This window comes from Sus scrofa, chromosome 16, assembly GCF_054392235.1.
Source record: "Sus scrofa isolate SSC_HxYL_T2T_F1_AM1 chromosome 16, Sscrofa_HxYL_maternal_Yorkshire_Landrace_v2.0, whole genome shotgun sequence".
NCBI lineage: Eukaryota > Metazoa > Chordata > Mammalia > Artiodactyla > Suidae > Sus > Sus scrofa.
In genome coordinates this window covers 67,815,526-67,834,025 of record NC_139398.1, presented here as the reverse complement: position 1 = coordinate 67,834,025, position 18,500 = coordinate 67,815,526, and the positions used below count along the sequence as shown (strand labels likewise).

The 18,500-nt window shown below is 41.1% G+C and overlaps 1 protein-coding gene across 50 annotated transcripts in view; it reads left to right on the top strand.

The window, feature by feature from the left end:
• The window catches only part of TENM2 (teneurin transmembrane protein 2), a 1,290,011-nt gene that overhangs the window by 1,192,210 nt on the left and 79,301 nt on the right, over positions 1-18,500 (top strand). For all 50 annotated transcript variants that reach the window (XM_085001825.1, XM_085001822.1, XM_085001814.1 and 47 more), the window contains 3 exons: positions 1,599-1,718; positions 5,352-5,613; positions 6,401-6,668. In XM_085001825.1, the coding sequence (XP_084857951.1) occupies positions 1,599-1,718; positions 5,352-5,613; positions 6,401-6,668 (650 nt within the window). The remainder of the gene's footprint in view (positions 1-1,598; positions 1,719-5,351; positions 5,614-6,400; positions 6,669-18,500) is intronic.

Below are 18,500 nucleotides of genomic sequence, written 5' to 3'. Positions count from 1 at the left end.
ACTCCCAATTTTGTTTTCTCATTGCAAGCAGTTTGTCCCTTGTGGTCCTCAACACACATCGTTGATTTTAACATAATGTCTACCAAGGCCTGCCTGAAATCTTAGTCTGAGCTAAGATAAGGAAACAGAATTGAACAAAGGAATTATTTTCATAAATTAGTTTTCTGCTTTCAAAAGACTCTAGCATGGTGGTTGGAACCAGCTAAAAATGGAATTCATTTGTTAGGCAGCCGGTAGCAGACAATTAGAGCTGTCAGTGGAACAGTCTACACCCTCTGGAGATTGGAGGGTCGGAGTTGAAGAGTTAGGGGTATTGCTTCTAAAAAGAGAGGTGCTTGGAGAGAGCATCCCTCCAGTTTGGGGGTCACCTGGGATGGCAGAAGGGAGAGCATGCCAAAATCTGAGCAGACGTGGCCAAGATTTTGGCACAGAACTGGTCAGCTTTATTACCTAGTTCAGAAATCGGGAGTGCATCCAGGAACCTGGATGCCTGAGAACCTCTTGCATCTGCCAAATTGCCCAGTGGCTTGACAGCCAACAATACAGCTGCAGACCTGCCTAGTAGGCTGGAGGCTCCGTGTAAAAATGGGACTTCTCATTGGCCCATTTCTCTGTGACATCAAGAGAATTCAGGTGAAAGGAGGCGTGTGCATTCTCTCCGCGTAGATCTTGAGTGGAATATTGTGGCATCTCTGTTGTTTTATGGGATTTCCCAGAAGGAGCTGGTTGAGTCCTGGCATCTTTGGAAAAGTTCTAATTACTGTGATCTGGAGAGAGGGGAGTTTTACTCTCCCAGTGGAAAAAAAAAATTGGGAGGGATTTCAGCCACCTCTCTCTCCCCTGCCACGAATCATGAAAGCAGGAATTTGATATAAGAGAAATATATAGTTCCACGAAATCCAGGCTCCAATAGGGGCCTACCAGAAAAAAAAAAAAAAAAACAAACTCTCTAATATTCTCTTTTCCTCAGGCTGTCATGGATTATGAGAAATTTTGCTCTTAAAAGGCAACAAAAAAACAATATATGTATATGTCCCAGCCTCATAAAAAAAAAAAAAAAAAAAAATCTCTGAGTGCTCCCCACCCCCACTCCCTCTGACATCCCAGCCTGGGGGAGAAAAGTAACATTGCCTTCCTGCAAAGCCAAAAAAGGAAATGAGTAGCCAGATGGGGAAGCTCTCACCCGAGGATAATATTCTCTGTGCCAGGCTAAGGCACAAACATGAGTGATGAGGAGCAGCCGGAAGCTTGGGCCAAGCAAAAGTCAAGCGATGTCAGGAAACAGAGTGAAGCCATGGGCAGAGGGGATGTGCCGGGGGACCCCATGGCCAAAGGACCGCAGATGCTGCCCGTGGATGTCACCCCAGCCTGCTCCTCAGGGGAATCAAGCCTTGAGACCTCCCTCTTGCCCACGTCTCTCTGTGAGGTGTGATGGTGTAAAGCCAGAAGTACATGTTGGAAAGTCTTCTCCTTGCCTGGGGGACAAGACGAGGATGGGGGTGGGGACGTTGGCAAGGGGAAGGGGAACTCGACCGTCTCCCCCACCTCCCCTTCTCTCCTGTGTGTGGCTCAAAAGCTTGTGTTTCTTTTTCTCTCAGCTTGGTTTCTCTCATCCGAGGCCAAGTAGTAACTACAGATGGGACTCCCCTGATTGGTGTGAACGTGTCTTTTGTCAAGTATCCAAAATACGGCTACACCATCACCCGCCAAGATGGCACGTAAGTAGCTTTGTGGGGCTCCACTTACTTAGGACTGAGGGCGCAGACAGAGAGACAGATGGTGCTGTGGGCTGGGAACCACATGGTTCCCCCTCATGGACCTGGGGGAGACCCACCAGGCCAGACTTCTAGAGAGAATTCCACCCCCCTACCCCAGGGATATTTTTTGCCTTTTGGTATGGTCTCAAAAATGGAAAATAAGAGAGCAGCCAACCTATCCATGGCTGCCAACAGCCACGCTTTTTCCATGGCAGGTAAATGCTTTCGTGTGTGTTGGGGAGGGGGGGTTGGAGGGGGTAGATCCTAGAAAGAAGGGAAAGTAGCTCTTGGAACCTCAGGCCTATTTTAAATCAAACGCAGTGCAGGGTGACAGGGATCCGCATGACACAGTGTCCTGTGGTGAACCCCTTCTGCTTTCATCTGTGGCTTTAGGAGTTGTGTTGTTTTTGCTCCTGTTTTGAGGGGGTGGGATGTAATCAGAGAAGTCTAATTAAATACATTTAGCCGTCACCCTGCTGTGTAAAGGAGGCAACCTTTCCCTATTATGTTCTGATTGGAAACACACACCCGTGCAGCCCCCACCAAGATGAAAGCTCTGTCATTTCCTTAATCCGTTGGTCATGGAGTTGAAATTTAAAGAAAAAGATAAAAAGAAGGAAAGAAGTCTCCAAGAAGGAGAAAATACCTACCCATCCTGGGCTTAAAACACACACACACACACACACACACACACACACACACACACTCGTGTTCTATTCCAAATGAAAGAGGAAACTCGCTGTACATCTGATGCAACACTGTTTCTATAAAACTGGAGTCTGGAAAATCATAAACAGATCATGAACTGTGATTCTTGCCTTTCTGTGGTGAAGAATCGGGCCTTATTTCCTAATGTCCTAAGGTAGCTTTGAGGGTAGTTTCAAAGATTACTAACTCAGAGTAGCCCTGTCTTCCTAGCGAAGACAGGGCTTTTTCTTTTTCTTTTTCTTTTTCTTTTTTTTTTTTTTTTTTTTTCGGTCTTTTCTAGGGCCGCACCTGCAGCATATGGAGGTTCCCAGACTAGGGGTCTAATTGGAGCTGTAGCCACCGGCCTACAACACAGTCACAGCAACGCCAGATCCGAGCCACGTCTGCAACCTACACCACAGCTCAACGTCAATGCCGGATCCTTAACCCACTGAGCAAGGCCAGGCATCGAACCTGCAACCTCATGGTTCCTAGTCGGATTCGTTAACCACTGAGCCGTGACAGGAACTCCTGTCTTCCTACTTTCATCTCTGAAACCAAATGTTCTCAGTAGTCACTAGGTTTCTGGTGTCTCAGACTTCCATTTCCTTAGACACACCTAATTAGCGCACTAGGACTGCGAACGTCAATCTTCAGAGCTACCTTGGCGCTTGTTCATGCTTAAAAGCCAGTGTTCTCACCCTGTAAGTCCCGCAAGGGCACCAGAGGATGTTTCTGCATCCTTGGTCTGCTGTCTCTCCCTACTCCACGGGGCCCCAGCCCTCTCTGCCGCTTCCTAATTATCGCCCAAATCCACCTCCCAGAGCATCTCTGCAGCCTCCTGGATTGGTGATTCCTTACCTTGCTCAGGGTCACAAAGCCCTGGAAGTAACAGGGTGTGTTTGGAAATGCTCCGAGGAGCCCCACAATCTGGATTGTCGTGTGTGCCACAGACATGGATGGTTGGATTTGGTCCTACGCACGAGGAAGAAGGTTCTATACCCTGTACAAAACCATCCCCAGCAGTGCCCCCAAATAAAAATACAAACAAATGAATAACCTCTTCTACCATGTTTGCTCATTTTACAGCTATTGAAAAACAGCAAAGGGCTACCAAAATTGAATGAAGCCAATGAGTCCATATATTTTCATTGAGTTTTTACTGTCATCCAGGAACTCTGCTAGTTGCTGGGGATTCTGAAGTGTGTGCAAGAGAACATCACTGCCCGGGGATCCTGGTGGAGGAGAAAAGCTTAAACTTGAGAAACTTCTCTCCCTTAACATCCTTTCCCATTAATTTGGGGAAAAAAAAACACTACCTTTACTAGTAATAGACATCCAGCCTGCTCTTGAGGAACAAACAGAAATATAACTTAAGAATAATTTGTCTCTAGGAGCCATGAGGTTGCAGGTTTGATCCCTGGCCTCGCTCAGTGGGTTAAGGATCCAGCGTTCCTGGGAGCTGTGATGTAGGTCACAGACACGGCTCGGATCCTGCATTGCTGTGGCTGTGGTGTAGGCCAGCACCTGCAGCTCTGATTCGACCCCCTAGCCTGGGAACTTCCATATGCCACAGGTGCAGGCCTAAAAAGAAAAAAGAAAAAAAAAAATGTGTCAGAAATGGTGAGAAACGTTTCATCCAAATGCCAAATAAATTTGTGTTCTGGAAAAAAATATCAGAAAGAGGGCAAACTTCTAGGTATAACATAAGTCCTGGGGTGTATGTACACCGTGGTGACTCTAGTCGGAAATATCATATTCTTTTTTTTTTTTTTTTTTTTTTGTCTTTTGTCTTTTTGTCTTTTGTTGTTGTTGCTATTTCTTGGGCCGCTCCCGCGGCATATGGAGGTTCCCAGGCTAGGGGTTGAATCGGAGCTGTAGCCACCTGCCTACGCCAGAGCCACAGCAATGCAGGATCCGAGCCACGTCTGCAACCTACACCACAGCTCACGGCAACGCCGGATCGTTAACCCACTGAGCAAGGGCAGGGACCGAACCCGCAACCTCATGGTTCCTAGTCGGATTCGTTAACCACTGCACCACGACGGGAACTCCCGGAAATATATTCTATATTTGAAAGTTGCTAAGATAGGTCTTAAAAGTATTCATCCCAAGGGAAAAAAAAATTGTAACTCTGTGGGGTAAAGAATGGACTTAGGATGGTGATCATTTCACGATATACACAAAGGTAAATCATTATGGTATACAGCTGAAGCTAATATAATCTCAGAAAATATATATCTTTTTTAAAAAGTTAAGGTTCTGTGAAACAAAAAAAAAAATCAGAAACAGCACAAGCTGATGAAAAGAAAATGTTCACGACCCCCTCTGTGTCCTAGCATCGAATATTTATATAACCGCACTATTTAGTGAACACGTCTATTAGCCTAGCATGATGCTAAATGCTTTCCACCAGGGCTGGGGAAACGTTTTCGGCTGAGGGCCGAAATGTATATGTTTTAGGCTTTGCCTGCCACGTGGTTCCTGTGGCATCTACTCAGCTCTGCCTCTGCAGGGCAGGAGCAGCTGGAGAGGATAATGGGTGTGGCTGGTATTCCAATAAAACTCTACCAAAACAGGTGGTGGGCCACCCTTAGCTCACAGGCTTCCACGGCTGCCCCCCCCCGGCCCCCGCTCTGAGTTCCTCATGATATTTCATTCTGTCAGCCACGCTGTGAAGCTGGCTTAATTATTCCCATTTCACAGATGAAGAAACTAGAGCTCAGAGAGGGTTAGTAATTTGCCCACAGTCACAGAGCTAGTAAGTGGTAGCGTTTGGGTGTCAACGCAGCCCACCTGCCAACCAAGCCCTCATTCTCCTGCCTGCTCAGCCCCTCCCTGGCCAGAGACTACCTGGTCTGCAGGTGAGGTCACCCCTCTCAGGGCAGCCACTTCCTCCCTCTCCAGGTTTGACCTGATTGCCAATGGCGGCGCCTCCTTGACCCTGCACTTCGAGCGAGCCCCGTTCATGAGCCAGGAGCGCACCGTGTGGCTGCCGTGGAATAGCTTTTACGCCATGGACACCCTGGTGATGAAAACGGAGGAGAACTCCATCCCCAGCTGTGACCTCAGCGGCTTTGTCCGGCCGGATCCGATCATCATCTCCTCCCCGCTGTCCACCTTCTTCAGCGCTGCCCCGGGGCAGAATCCCATCGTGCCTGAGACCCAGGTAGGAGCAGCGGGTCCCGGGCAGCAGGGGGCGGGGGGGACCTCTAAATCCTGCCCCGATCCACACTGGCTGGCCAGCTTTCCTCCCACCACATCCCTCTCCCTGCTTGAGCCAGAAACTAACCTTTAAGGGGGAGGGACCAACAAGTGAGAAGACAGCAGAGCACATCATCACTGGAGAGAAAACTGAATCTCTCCTGGACATTCCAGATGTTTTCCGATAGTCGTTCAAGACTTTGGCAGTCACTGGAGCTTTTAATAGAATAAAAACAATATACATATGTGCAACCCACCTGCAAATTGCTTTTTATTCCTGTTAGTCACAGAGATACATGATAAGAGGCGCTTTAATGATCTACATCGGCGTTACGACAGAGGGCATATTACATTATTGCCTCCCTGTTGCTTTATACCAATTGTCAGTGGAAGTTGCAGGTTCATATAATTACAGCCTCTTGCGGCCTCCTTGCATGCAACTAGCAATAAAGCCTGCTGTTCTTATTTACATCTTTTGCCAGCAGCGTGGTTTTAAAAAGAAACACAACAGTGACCAAGAATAATTATTAATCCAAAAATCATAACCTCAGCCCCTTCGCTCGGGAGTGTAAGGTAACGTTTTGGTGGTGGTTTTATTTCCTCTCTCTCAGCGGTGGGAAGTGAAGCTTGCGCCCCACCCAGGGTGGAATGCTTTGGTGAGGGTGGTCGCAGACAGGCAGCTCCGGGTTGCAGAGAGCCCAGCTGCCAGGGTGCGTTGGATGCCATGGAGCCACCTGGCCTTTCCTCTCTAGGTGCTTCATGAAGAAATTGAGCTCCCTGGTTCCACCGTGAAGCTTCGCTACCTGAGCTCCAGGACGGCAGGCTACAAGTCGCTGCTGAAGATCACCATGACCCAGTCCACGGTGCCCCTGAACCTCATCAAGGTGCATCTGATGGTGGCTGTTGAGGGGCACCTCTTCCAGAAGTCATTCCAGGCCTCTCCCAACCTGGCCTACACCTTCATCTGGGACAAGACGGACGCCTACGGCCAAAGGGTCTACGGACTTTCTGATGCTGTTGGTATGTTTCCATTTCAACATGCCCAATCCTTGGATTTAGGCCTGCTTTAAGCTTGACCAGCATTTTTTGAGTTCCTAGGATGTGACACACACTGTTCTACTCGATAGGGGTGCAGTGGTCCATCAGAGAGACAGACAGTCCTCTTCCGTGGACCTTCTATTCTAGGCGGGGTTGAGATGACAAACACAGACTGGACAGGAAAATATCAAGCAGTGATAAGTGCTAATATGAAAATAAAAATGGGTGATGTGTCCTGGGGAGGAGGGGTGGCCCCGGCGGGTGGGCGTTGAGGGAAAGCTCCTCAGCAGGTGATGTTTATGTAGAGACTGGAATGAGAAAGAGCTGCGCGAAAATCAGAAAAAGAGCATTCTTTTCCTGGCAGGAAAAAAAGAAAGGGACGTGATGTGTGACATGTTTTTGAAGGACAAAGACTGGCCGGTGCAGCTGGAATGTGGTGGACGGGGAGGATATTTGAGGCAGGGGAGAGAGGTGGCAGGGGCTGGATCATGTTCCAGGGAGGACACCTGCAGATGACACAGAATACACCCAGAGAGCCAGGAAATGGAGCTGGGGGCGGGTGGTCCAACCACCACAGGCTTTGCCTGTGAGAGAATCACATGACTCCCCACTTAAGGAAAGACCATCGTAAGAGAAGCGTCCTGTGGTTATCAGTCTTGGAAGAGTTGTGAGCTGTGGACTAATATCAACCTGCCCAGGGTATTCCTACTTGTAGAAGGCTGTCTGGGATTAATTTAAATCCAGAATCTGGTATTGTCTTCACCAGTGGGCTCATCCTGGTTTTCACAACTGCACTAAGTTCCCAAAATAAGAAACCAGCAAACTCAGAAATGTTCCCTGTAATTGGCAGCGGGTGTTTCAGCAGACGCTCCCTTGGTGCAGAACGTGCTGCTACAGCCTTTGTCTCGGGTAACATCTCAGGGACCCTGTTGAACAGGCACTCCCATCCTCCCCACTGAGCCGATGGGACAGGAAGGAGAGGACAGGTTGCCTAAGGTCACACAGGGAGCAGGTTACCCAGGCTTGGGATATGGCCCTAGTGGTCTGCTGCATCAATGAGTGGAGTTAATAGCATAATAAAGATAGTAATAAATTATTGGAATAACTAGTGCACTTAATATTAACAGCAGCTAATCAGAAAATAGGTATCAGACTTTAGCCAATATCAAAATGATAGCCAACCTCAAAAAGGAGACCGATGGGGAGTTTCCAGTGAGATGCAGTGGGTTAAGGACCTGACTAAAGTGGCTCAGGTCGCTGGGAGGTGCGGGTTCCTCTCTGGCCTGGTGCAATGAGTTAAGGATCTGGCATTGCCACAGCTGCAGCGTAGGTCACAGCTGCAGCTTGGATTCAGTCCCTGGCCCAGGAATTTCCATATGCTGCAGGTGTGACTATTTAAAAAAAAAAAAAATTTAAGTAGACTAATGGAGTTCCTGGTGGCCTACCACTTGAGGATCTGGCATTGTTATTGCTCTGGCTTGGGTCACTGCTGTGACACAGGTTCAGTCTCTGGCCTGGGAATTTTGTCATGCTGTGGGTGTGACCAAAAGAAGAGTATAACAACCATATCATTATCACAACCGAGAAACACAATAATTTCTTAATATCACATAGCCAATTATTGTTCAATATTTTCAGTTTTCTCTGTTGCCTTATAACTGTCAGAAAATAGTAGTGTTTTACTTGTTTGAATCAGAATCCAAACTAGATTCACCTTTTGCAACTGATTGATTTCTTCTCGTTTTTTGTGGTTATATACATTTCAGGTGCCAGTGCTATAACTGGACATCTTGTACACTGCACAGTGATCCCTACCGCAAATGTAGTTGCTATTCATCATCACATGGTTGACCCCCTTCACCCGTTTCACCCTCCCATCAACCCCCTTCCCCTCTGGTAACTACTAGTCTCATCCCTGTATCTGTGAGTTTGTTTTGGTTTTGTTTTGTTTGTTCAATTTTTTGACATTCCTCATATGAGTGAAATCATTTGGAATTTTATCTTTCTACTTCTTATTTTATCTAGCATAATATCTTCAAGGTCCATCCATGTTGTCACAAGTGGCAGGATTTCATGCTTTTTATGGCCAAGTGGTAGTATTTCTTTATCCATTCATCCATCAGTGGACACTTAGGTCGATTCCATATCTTGGCTATTGTAAAAAATACTGCAGTGAACATAGAGGTGCATATATCTTTTTAAATTCATGTTTTGTTGTTCTCTGGATAAATACCGAGAAGGGCGTAGCTGTGGTGTCTTAAATTTTTTTAAGCTATGGTTTTCCTTTGCATCTCTAGCTCATTTTTCCCCAGTTTTATTGAGAAATAATTGGCATACATCACCGTATAAGTTGATGACATGCAGCATGATAGTTTGATTTGCTTATATTGTGAAATGATTAGTGCAAGAGACTCAGCTAGCATCTATCTTCTCATAAAGATAAAATTAAAAAAAGAAAGAACAAAGGAAAAAAATTCTTTTTGTGTAAAGAAGTCATAGGATTTATTCTCTCAACAACTTTCCTGTTATCACACAGCAGTGTGAACTACAGTCACCATGCTGTACGTTACACCCCTCATACTTACTTACCTCAAATCTGGAAGTTTGTACCTTTTGAACACTTTCATCCAGCTTCCCCCCTCCCCACTTTCTGGCTCTGATAACCACAAGTCTGATATACTTTTCTAGGCATTTGTTTTGTTTTTAGGTTCCACATATAAGTGAGATCATTCAGTGTTTGTCTTTCTCTCTCTGACTTTTCTCACCTCATATAATGCCTTCAAGTTCCATCCTTGTTGCAAATGGTAAGATTTCCCCTTTTATGGCTCAGTAATATTCCACTGTGTGTGTGTGTGTGTGTGTGTGTGTGTGTGTGTGAGTGTGTGATTATTCATCCATCCATCTGTGGACACTTCGATTGTTTCCATTTCTTGATTATGCTGTTATGAACATGGAGGTGCAAATATCTCTTTGACATGGCGTGTTAATTTCTTCAGATATATTCTCAAAAGTGGAATTGCTGGATCATATGGTACTTTTTTTATTTTAAATGACTTTTTCCCATTATAGCTGATTTACAGTGTTCTGTCACTTTTCTACTGTACAGCAAGGTAACCCAGTCATACATACATATATACATTCTTTTTCTCACATTATCCTCCATCATGTTCCATCATAAGAGACTAGATATAGTTCCCAGTGCTATAAAGCAGGATTTCATTGCTTATCCATTCCAAATGCAGTAATTTGCATCTATGAACCCCAGACTCCCAGTCCATCCCACTCCCTCTCCCTTCCCCTTGGCAACCTCAAGTCTGTTCTCCATGTCCATGATTTTTTTCCTGTGGAAAGATTCATTTGTGCCGTATAGTAGATTCCAGATATAAATGATATCATATGGTATTTGTCTTTCTCTTTCTGACTTATTTCACTTAGTATGAGAGTCTCTGGTTCCATCCATGTTGCTGCAAATGGCATTATTTTTTCTTTTTTATGGCTGAGTCATATTTCATTGTGTATATATACCACATCTTTTTAATCCGTTCATCTGTCGATGGACATTTAGGTTGTTTGCATGTCCTGGCTATTGTGAATAGGTACTTTTATTTTTACCTTTTTTTTTTTTTTTTTTTGCAGACACTCTTGTGGCATGTGAAAGTTCCCAGGCTAGGGGTCCAGTTAGAGCTGCAGCTGCTGGCCTATATCACAGCCATAGTAATGCCAGATCCAAGCTGCATCTGTGACTTAAACTGCAGCTCAAAGCAACGCCAGATCCAAGCTGCATCTGTGACTTAAACTGCAGCTCACAGCAACGCCAGATCCTTAACCCACTGAGCAAGGCCAGAGATCAAACCCTCATCCTCATGGATACTAGTTGGAATCTTAACCCACTAAGCCACAATGGGAACTCCCTATTTTTAACTTTTTGAGGAGCCTCCGTACTATTTTCCAACCCCATCAACATTGCACAAGGGTTTTGTTTTCTCAACGTCCTCACCATCATTTGTTATCTCCTGTCTTGTTGATGATTGCCATTCTAACAGGCATGTGGTTTTAATTTGTATTTCCCTAATGATTAGCAATGTTTGGCATTTTTTCACGTACCTGTTAGCTTTTGTATATCTTCTTTAAATAAATGTCTATACAGATCCTTTGCCCATTTTGTTATATTTTAAATTTTTTATTGAATTATTATTGATTTCCAATGTTGTGATCATTTCTGCTTTACATCAAAGTGATTTGGTTATACATATACACAATTTTATGTGGGTTATTTGTGGGTTTTTTGCTTTTGAATTGTATGAGCTCTTTATGTATTTTGGATATTAACTCCTTATCAGATCTATGGTTTGCAAACATTTTTCCCATTATGTAGGTTGTTTTTTTATTTTTATGGTTTCTTTTGCTGTGCAGAATCTTTTTAGTTTAGTGTGGTCCCACTTGCTTATTTTTTTTTTTTAATTTTGTTACTTGTGCCTTAAGTATCATAGCCAAAAAAGTCATTACCAAGACCCATGTCAAGGAGCTTTATTCCTGTTTTTTTAATAGGAATTTCATGGTTTCAGATCTTACATTTACGTGTTTAATCTATTTTGTGGTAATTTTTTATAAGTGGTATAAGATATAGGTCCAGTTTCATTCTTATTCATGTGAGTATGCAATTATCCTGGCACCATTTATTGAAAAGACTGTTCCTCCATTGAGTATTCTTGGCTTTTTTGTCAAACATTTGTTGACCATACATGTTTGGGTTTATTTCTGGGCTCTCAGTTCTGTTTCACTGGTCTATTTGTCTGTTTTTATGTCAGTACCATACTGTTTTGATGATTGCAGCTTAATAGTATAGCTTGAAACCAGGAAGGTGATACCTTCTGCTTTGTTCTTCATTCTCAGGGTTTCTTTGGGTCTTTTGTCGTTCTATATAAATTTTAAGACTTTTTTTTCTACTTTTGTAAAAAAAATGCCATTGGAATCTTAATAAGGATTGCGCTGAATCTATAGATGGCATTTGGCAGTATTGACATTTTAGCAATTTTAATTCTTCCAAACCAGTGAACACCAGATACTTTCCACTTATTTATCTCCTTTGATTTCTTTCAATGTCTTGTGGTTTTCATAGTAATCTTTCACCTCCTTGATTAAATTTATTCCTAAATGTTTTTGATGCTATTATAAATGGGATTTATTTATTTATTTCTTATTCAGAAAACTCATTGTTAGTGTATTAAACTGCTACTGATTTTTGTATGCTAATTTTGTACCCTACAGCTTTATTGAATTTATTGATTAGGTCTAAGAGTTTTTTGTTGAGTCTTTGGGATTTTTATATATATAAAATTATGCCATCTGCATGTAAAGATAATTTTACTCCTTCCTTTCAAATTTTTTTTTATCTTTTTGTCTTTTCTAGGGCCACACCTGCAGCATATGGAGGTTCCCAGGCTAGGGGTCTAATTGGAGCTGTAGCCACCAGCCTACACCACAACCACAGCAACAAAAGATCTGAGCTGCATCAATGACCTACACCACAGCTCATGGCAATGCCAGATCCTTAACCCACTGAGCAAGGCCAGGGATGGAACCTGCAACCTCATGGTTTCCTAGTCGGATTCGTTAACCACTGAGTGAGCCATGATGGGAACTCCTCAAGTTTTGATATATCTTTTTTCCTGAGTGCTTCAACTAGAACTTCTAATACATGTTGAATAGGAGTGGTGAGAGTGGGCACTCCTGTTTCATTGCTGATCTTGGAGGAAAAGCTTTCAGTCTTTTGCTATTGAGTATGATGTTAGCTGTGGGCTGTTATTTTGGCTTTTATTTTGTTGAGTTGGGTTTTTTCCCTATGCCTATGTTGTAAAGAGTTTTTACCATGAATGGATGTTGAATTTTGTCAAATGCTTTTTCTGCATCTCTAATTTTTTTCATATTATTACTTAGATGTATTATTGATTTGCATATGTTGAATCATCTTTGGATCCTGGGGATAAATCCTATTGGATAATGGTGTATGTATCATTTTAATCTGCTGCTGAATTCACTTTGCTAATATTTTATTGAGAATTTTTGCATCTATATTAATTAGGGAATATTGGTCTATAGTTTTCCTAACTGATAGTGTCCTTTTCTGGTTTTGGTATCAAGGTAATACTGGCTTTGTAAAATGAGTTTGGGGAAGTATTCGCTCCTCTTTGATTTTTTTTGGAAGAGTTTGAGAAGGATTGGTATTGATTCTTCTTAAAATGTTTGGGAAAATTCACCAGTGAAGCCATCTGGTCCTGAGCTATTTTTCTCTGGGAAATTTTTGATTGAGTATTCCAACTCTTTACCAGGAATTGGTCTGCTCAGATTTTCAGTTTCTTCCTGATGCAGTCTTGTTAAGTTGTATGTCTTTAAGAATTTTTCCATTTCTTCTAGATTTTTCAGGTTTTTCATGTATAATTATTCAGAGGAGCCTCTTTTGATCCTTTGTATTTCTATATATAAAGAGTAATGTATCCTTCTTCATTCATAGTGTTGTTTGTTTGGATTCTCTCTCTAATTTCCCTAGTTAGTCTAATTAAGGGTTTGTCAGTTTTGTTTATCTTTTCAAAAAACCAACTCTTAGTTTAGTTCATCTTTTCTATTGTTTTTCTCTTCTATTCACTTATGCTCTAATCTTTATTTTTTCCTTAATGTAGGTGCTTATTGCTATGAACTTCCCTTGTAGAAGTGCTTTTGATATATCCCAGAAGTTCTGGTATTTGTGTTTCCTTTTTTTTTTTTTTTTTTTTTTTTTTTTTTTGGTCTTTTTAGGTCTGCATCTGCAGCATATGTAAGTTCCCAGGCTAGGGGTCAAATTAGAGCTATAGCTGCCAGCCTATACCACAGCCTCAGCAACACCAGATCCAAGCCATGTCTGTGACCTATACCACAGCTCACAGCAACACTGGATCTTTAACCCACTGAGCGAGGCCAGGGATCAAACTCACATCCTCATGGCTACAGGTTGGGTTCATTACCGCTGAGCCATGAAGGGAACTCCCTGTGTATCCATTTTTTTAATTAAAGTATAGTTGACTTACAATGTTGTGCCAGTTTCTGCTGCATAGCATAGTGACCCAGTCATACATATATATACATTCCCTTTCTTACATTATCGTCCCATGGTCTTGCCCAAGGGACCAGATATAGTTCCCTGTGCTGTATGGTAGGACCTCATTGCTCACCCATTCTAAATGTAATAGTTTGCATCTACTAAACCCAAACTCCCAGTCCATTCCACTTGTGTTTCCAATTTAATTCGTCTCTTTTTATTTCACCTTTAATTTCTTCTTTGATCTATTTATTATTCAGGAGATTTTTTTAATTTCCGTCTATTTTTTAATTTTCCAGTTTTCTTCCTGTTACTGATTTCCAGTCTCTTGACCTTATGGTCAGAGAAGACACTTGATAGGATTTTAAGCTTCCTGAATTTGCTGACTTGTTTTGTGGCCTAACATGTGTTCTATCCTAGAAAATGTTCCATGTACACTTGAAGAATGTGTATTCTTCTGTTGTTGTGTAGAACATTCTGTGTATGTTTGTTACACTTGGTCTACAGTGTTGTTCAAATCTGCTATTTCCCTTTATGATTTTTTTAGTGGATGATCTATCCATATTTGAGTGTGGGATATTAAAGTCCACAGCTTTATTTTATCCTGTTTATTTCTCCTTTCAGCTCTGTTAGTTTGTGCTTTATATATTTAGGTGCCCCAATGTTGGACACACAAATATTTATAATTGTTATAACTTCTCTCTGTATCAACCACTTTACCGTTATATAATAACCTTCTTTGTCTATTTCTAATGTTTTTCACGTAAAGTCTCTTTTGACTGATATAAATATAGCTACCTCTGCACTTTGGAGGAAGGGGGTGGTTACCATTTGCTTGAAAGCTTGAAATGTCTTTTTCCATTCCTTCATTCTCAGTCATTATGGGTCCTTAAGGCTATGGTGAGTCTCTGTAGGCATTATATCATTGGATCTTGTTTGTTTTATTCTTTTGGCTGTTGCATGTCTTTTTATTGGAGAATTTAATCTGTTTACATTTTTCGTGCTTTTTACTTTTTATTTTTTTAAGGATTTTTATTTTTTCCATTAGAGCTGGTTTATAGTGTTCTGTCAATTTCTTCTGTACAGCAAAGTGACCCATATACACACACACACACACACACACACACACACACACACACACACATTCATAGACTTGGAGAATCTGTTTACATTTAAATTGATTATTGATAGGTAGGAACTTAGTATTGTCATTTTGTTCTTTATTTTGGCTTTTTGTAATCTGCTGTTCCTGCTTTCTTTTTTGTTGTCTTTGGTACTAGTTATTTTGACTTCTTTATCATGTTCTTTTGTATAATTACCACAGATTTTTCCCTTGTGGTTACTATGTATCCAAGTAAGATTCCCCTTGTACTGCTGGCTGATTTCTCTTCAGTTATTTTAACCTATGGTTTTCCCTTCCATTTCTAGCTCTCTTTTTAGGTTTTATGAAAAAAACTATATGGTTTAAGAAATTATGGAGCATTTTCCATAGTCTGGTTTGTTTTCATATTGTGCACCTGTAGCTGTTTAACATAATCCTCTGTTCCGTATCTCCTATAAGTTGATAGTCGGAACTTGAGGCTTTTTAAGTTAAGCTTTGATTTTTTTATCTATGCAAACTTTTTTGAGGTAAAAGTAACATATAACAAGTATAAATATGATTTGACTTTGGTATATATTGCCACATGATGACTACCATAGGTCAAGTTAACATCTCTCATGTACATAGTTACACCGTTTTTTCTTGTGCTGAGAACCTTTAAGATATACTATTTTAGCAATGTTCAAATGTACAATACAGTATTATTAACTATAGTCACCATGCTGTCCATTATGTGCCCATGACTTATTTATTTTTTAACTGAAATTTTGTACCTTTTGACTTCCTGCACCTGTTTGGTCCACCCTCCATCCCCTGCCCCTAGCAACCACCAGTCTCTTTCTGTAATGAGCTTGGTTTGTTGTCGCTGTTTGTTTTTGTTTCATAGATCTACATATAGGCGAGATTATACACTATTTCCCTTTCTTTGTCTGAGTTATTTCATTTAACATAATGCCCTCAAGTTCCATTCATGTTGTCAAAAATGACAGGATTTCACTCTTTTTTATGGCTGAACAATACTCCATTCATTGTATTCCATGTCTTTTTTTTTATCCATTCTCCTGTTGATAGACATGTTCGTTATTTCTCTATCTTGGCTCTTAAACATAATACTGTAGGGAGCTCCTGTCATGGCTCAGTGGTTAAGAACCCGACCTGTATCCATGAGGATGTGGGTTTGAGCCCTGGCCTTGCTCAGTGGGTTATGGATCCAGCGTTGCCGTAAGCTGTGGTGTAGGTCACAGATGTGGCTCAGATGCTGCATTGCTGTGGCTGTGGCATAGGCCAGCAGGTACAGACTGATTCAACCCCTAGCTCGGGAACCTCCATATGCTGCAGTTGCGGCCCTAAAAAGACAAAAAGACAAGAAAATAATAATAATACTGTAATGAACATAGGGGTGGGTAATATCTTTTCAAGTTAATGTTTTTGTCTTCTCCAGATAGATACCAAGAAGTGGAACTGCTGGCTCATATGCTAATTCTGTTTTTAATTTTTTGAGAAAGCTCCATATTGTTTTCCATCATAGCTGTACTGATTTACATTCCCACCACAGTGCACAAGAGTTCCTTTCCTCCACAGCCTCCCCAACATTTGTTATTTGTGTTCCTTTTGATGATAGCCATCTGTTCCATTTGATGATAGCCATTCCTTTTGATGATAGGTATGAGAAGATATCTCATTATAGGGTTGAATTGCATTCCCCTGAAGATTAGTGATCTTTTCATGTATTATTGGCCTTATGTGTGTCTTCTGTGGATTTATGTCTATTCAGTTCCTTTGCCCATTACTTGAGTTCTTTGGTTTTGGGCTCTCAAGTGGTATGAGTTCTTCATAAACTGTGGACATTAACCCTTTATGAGATAGGTGGTTTGCAAATGTTTTCTCATATTCAGTAGGTTATTTTTCATTTTGTGAATGGTTTCTTTTGCTATGAAGAATCTTTTTAATTTGATGTAGTCCCACTTGTTGCTTTTTGTTTCTTTCGCCTTCAGTTGGGTGTCACATTCAAAAAATCTTTGCCACGACTAATGTCAAGGAGCTTACTGCCTGTTTGCTTTTAGGAGTTTTACAGATTCAGGTCTTATGGTTTTATGTTCAAGTTTTAATACATTTAAATTCATTTTTGTGAGTGGTATAAAATGGTTCAGTTTCTTTTTGTGCATGTGGCTGTCCAATTTTCCCAACACCATTTATGCAAGAAAGTGTCCTTTCACCCATTCCTTGCCTGTAACAATGTCTGTATCCTGGTTATGATGTCCTAAAGTTTTGTGGGATGTTATCATTGAGAAAAACTGGGTAAAGGGCTTGTGGGATCTTTCTGTATTATTTCGTACAACTGCATGTGAATCTATAATTTTCTCAAAATTAAAAGTTTAAAGAGAAAAAAAAAAGAAGCTGTCCTTTTCCCATTGTATATGCTTGGCTCCTTTGTCATAAATTAACTGAGTGTGCATGCTTAGATTTATTTCTGGGCTCTCTATTCTGTTCCATTGTTCTTTGTGTCTTTTTTTATGTCAAGCCTATAATGCTTTGATTACTATAGTTTTGTAATATAGTTTGAAATCTGGGAGCATGATGCCTTCTGGCATTGTTCTTCTTCTCAAGATTGCTTTGTTCAGGTTTTGTGGTTCCATGAAGATTCAAGGAGTGTTAGTTCTAATTTTGTGAAAAATGCCGTTGGAATTTTGATAAGGGTTATATTGAATCTATAGATTGTTTTAGGTACTATGGACATTTTAGCAATATCTTCCCACTCATGAGCACGGAGTATCTTTCTATTTATTGGTGTCTTCTCCAGTTTCTTTCATCAGTTTCTTGTAGTTTTCAGTATGTAGGTCTTTCACATCCTTGGTTAAATTTATTTCCAGATATTTTATTTTTTGATTTTTTTTAAGCAAGATATCTTGACAGGTGGTGCTATCTCCTTCCATCAGGAGACACCTAATGTCAGCTTGAATATTCTTCTGTGATTTGAGCAGCACTGATGCTCATTGCCTAGATTCATTAGGTCATGAGGGACTGCAAAATGATATTTTAATTCTGTCCTTGCTTCTTTATTATTTATTAGCTAGGATACTTTTATATAGAGATACTTTCTCAGTAACTCCTGGCTTATTTGAGGTATAGTTCAAATAAGAAAGAATAAATGCTTGATTATTTCCCTTTATTTACCAGTTTTCACCATAATGAGTTGGCTCTCTAGCATCCTCTACTGGTGATACATCAGTGTTTTGGGGTTTTTTTTTATTATTTTTTTGAATATAGTTGATTTACAATTGTGTGTTAATTTCTTCTGAACAGCAAAGTAATTGATTTACATATATGTGTGATACATATTTTATATATACAATATATATATTCTTTTTTAATATTCTTTTTCAATGATGGTTTATCAAGGATATTGAATATAGTTCCCTGTGCTATACAGTAGGACCTGGCTGTTTCTCTATCCTATATACAATAGTTTGCCTCTGCTAGTCTCAAATTCCCAAACCATCCCATCTTCCCCCTGGCAGTCACAGGGCTGTTCTCTGTCTGACTCTGTTTCTGTTTTGTAGGTAGATTCATTTGTATTATATTTTAGATTCCATATATAAATGATAGCATATAATATTTGTCTTTGTCTTTCTGACCGACT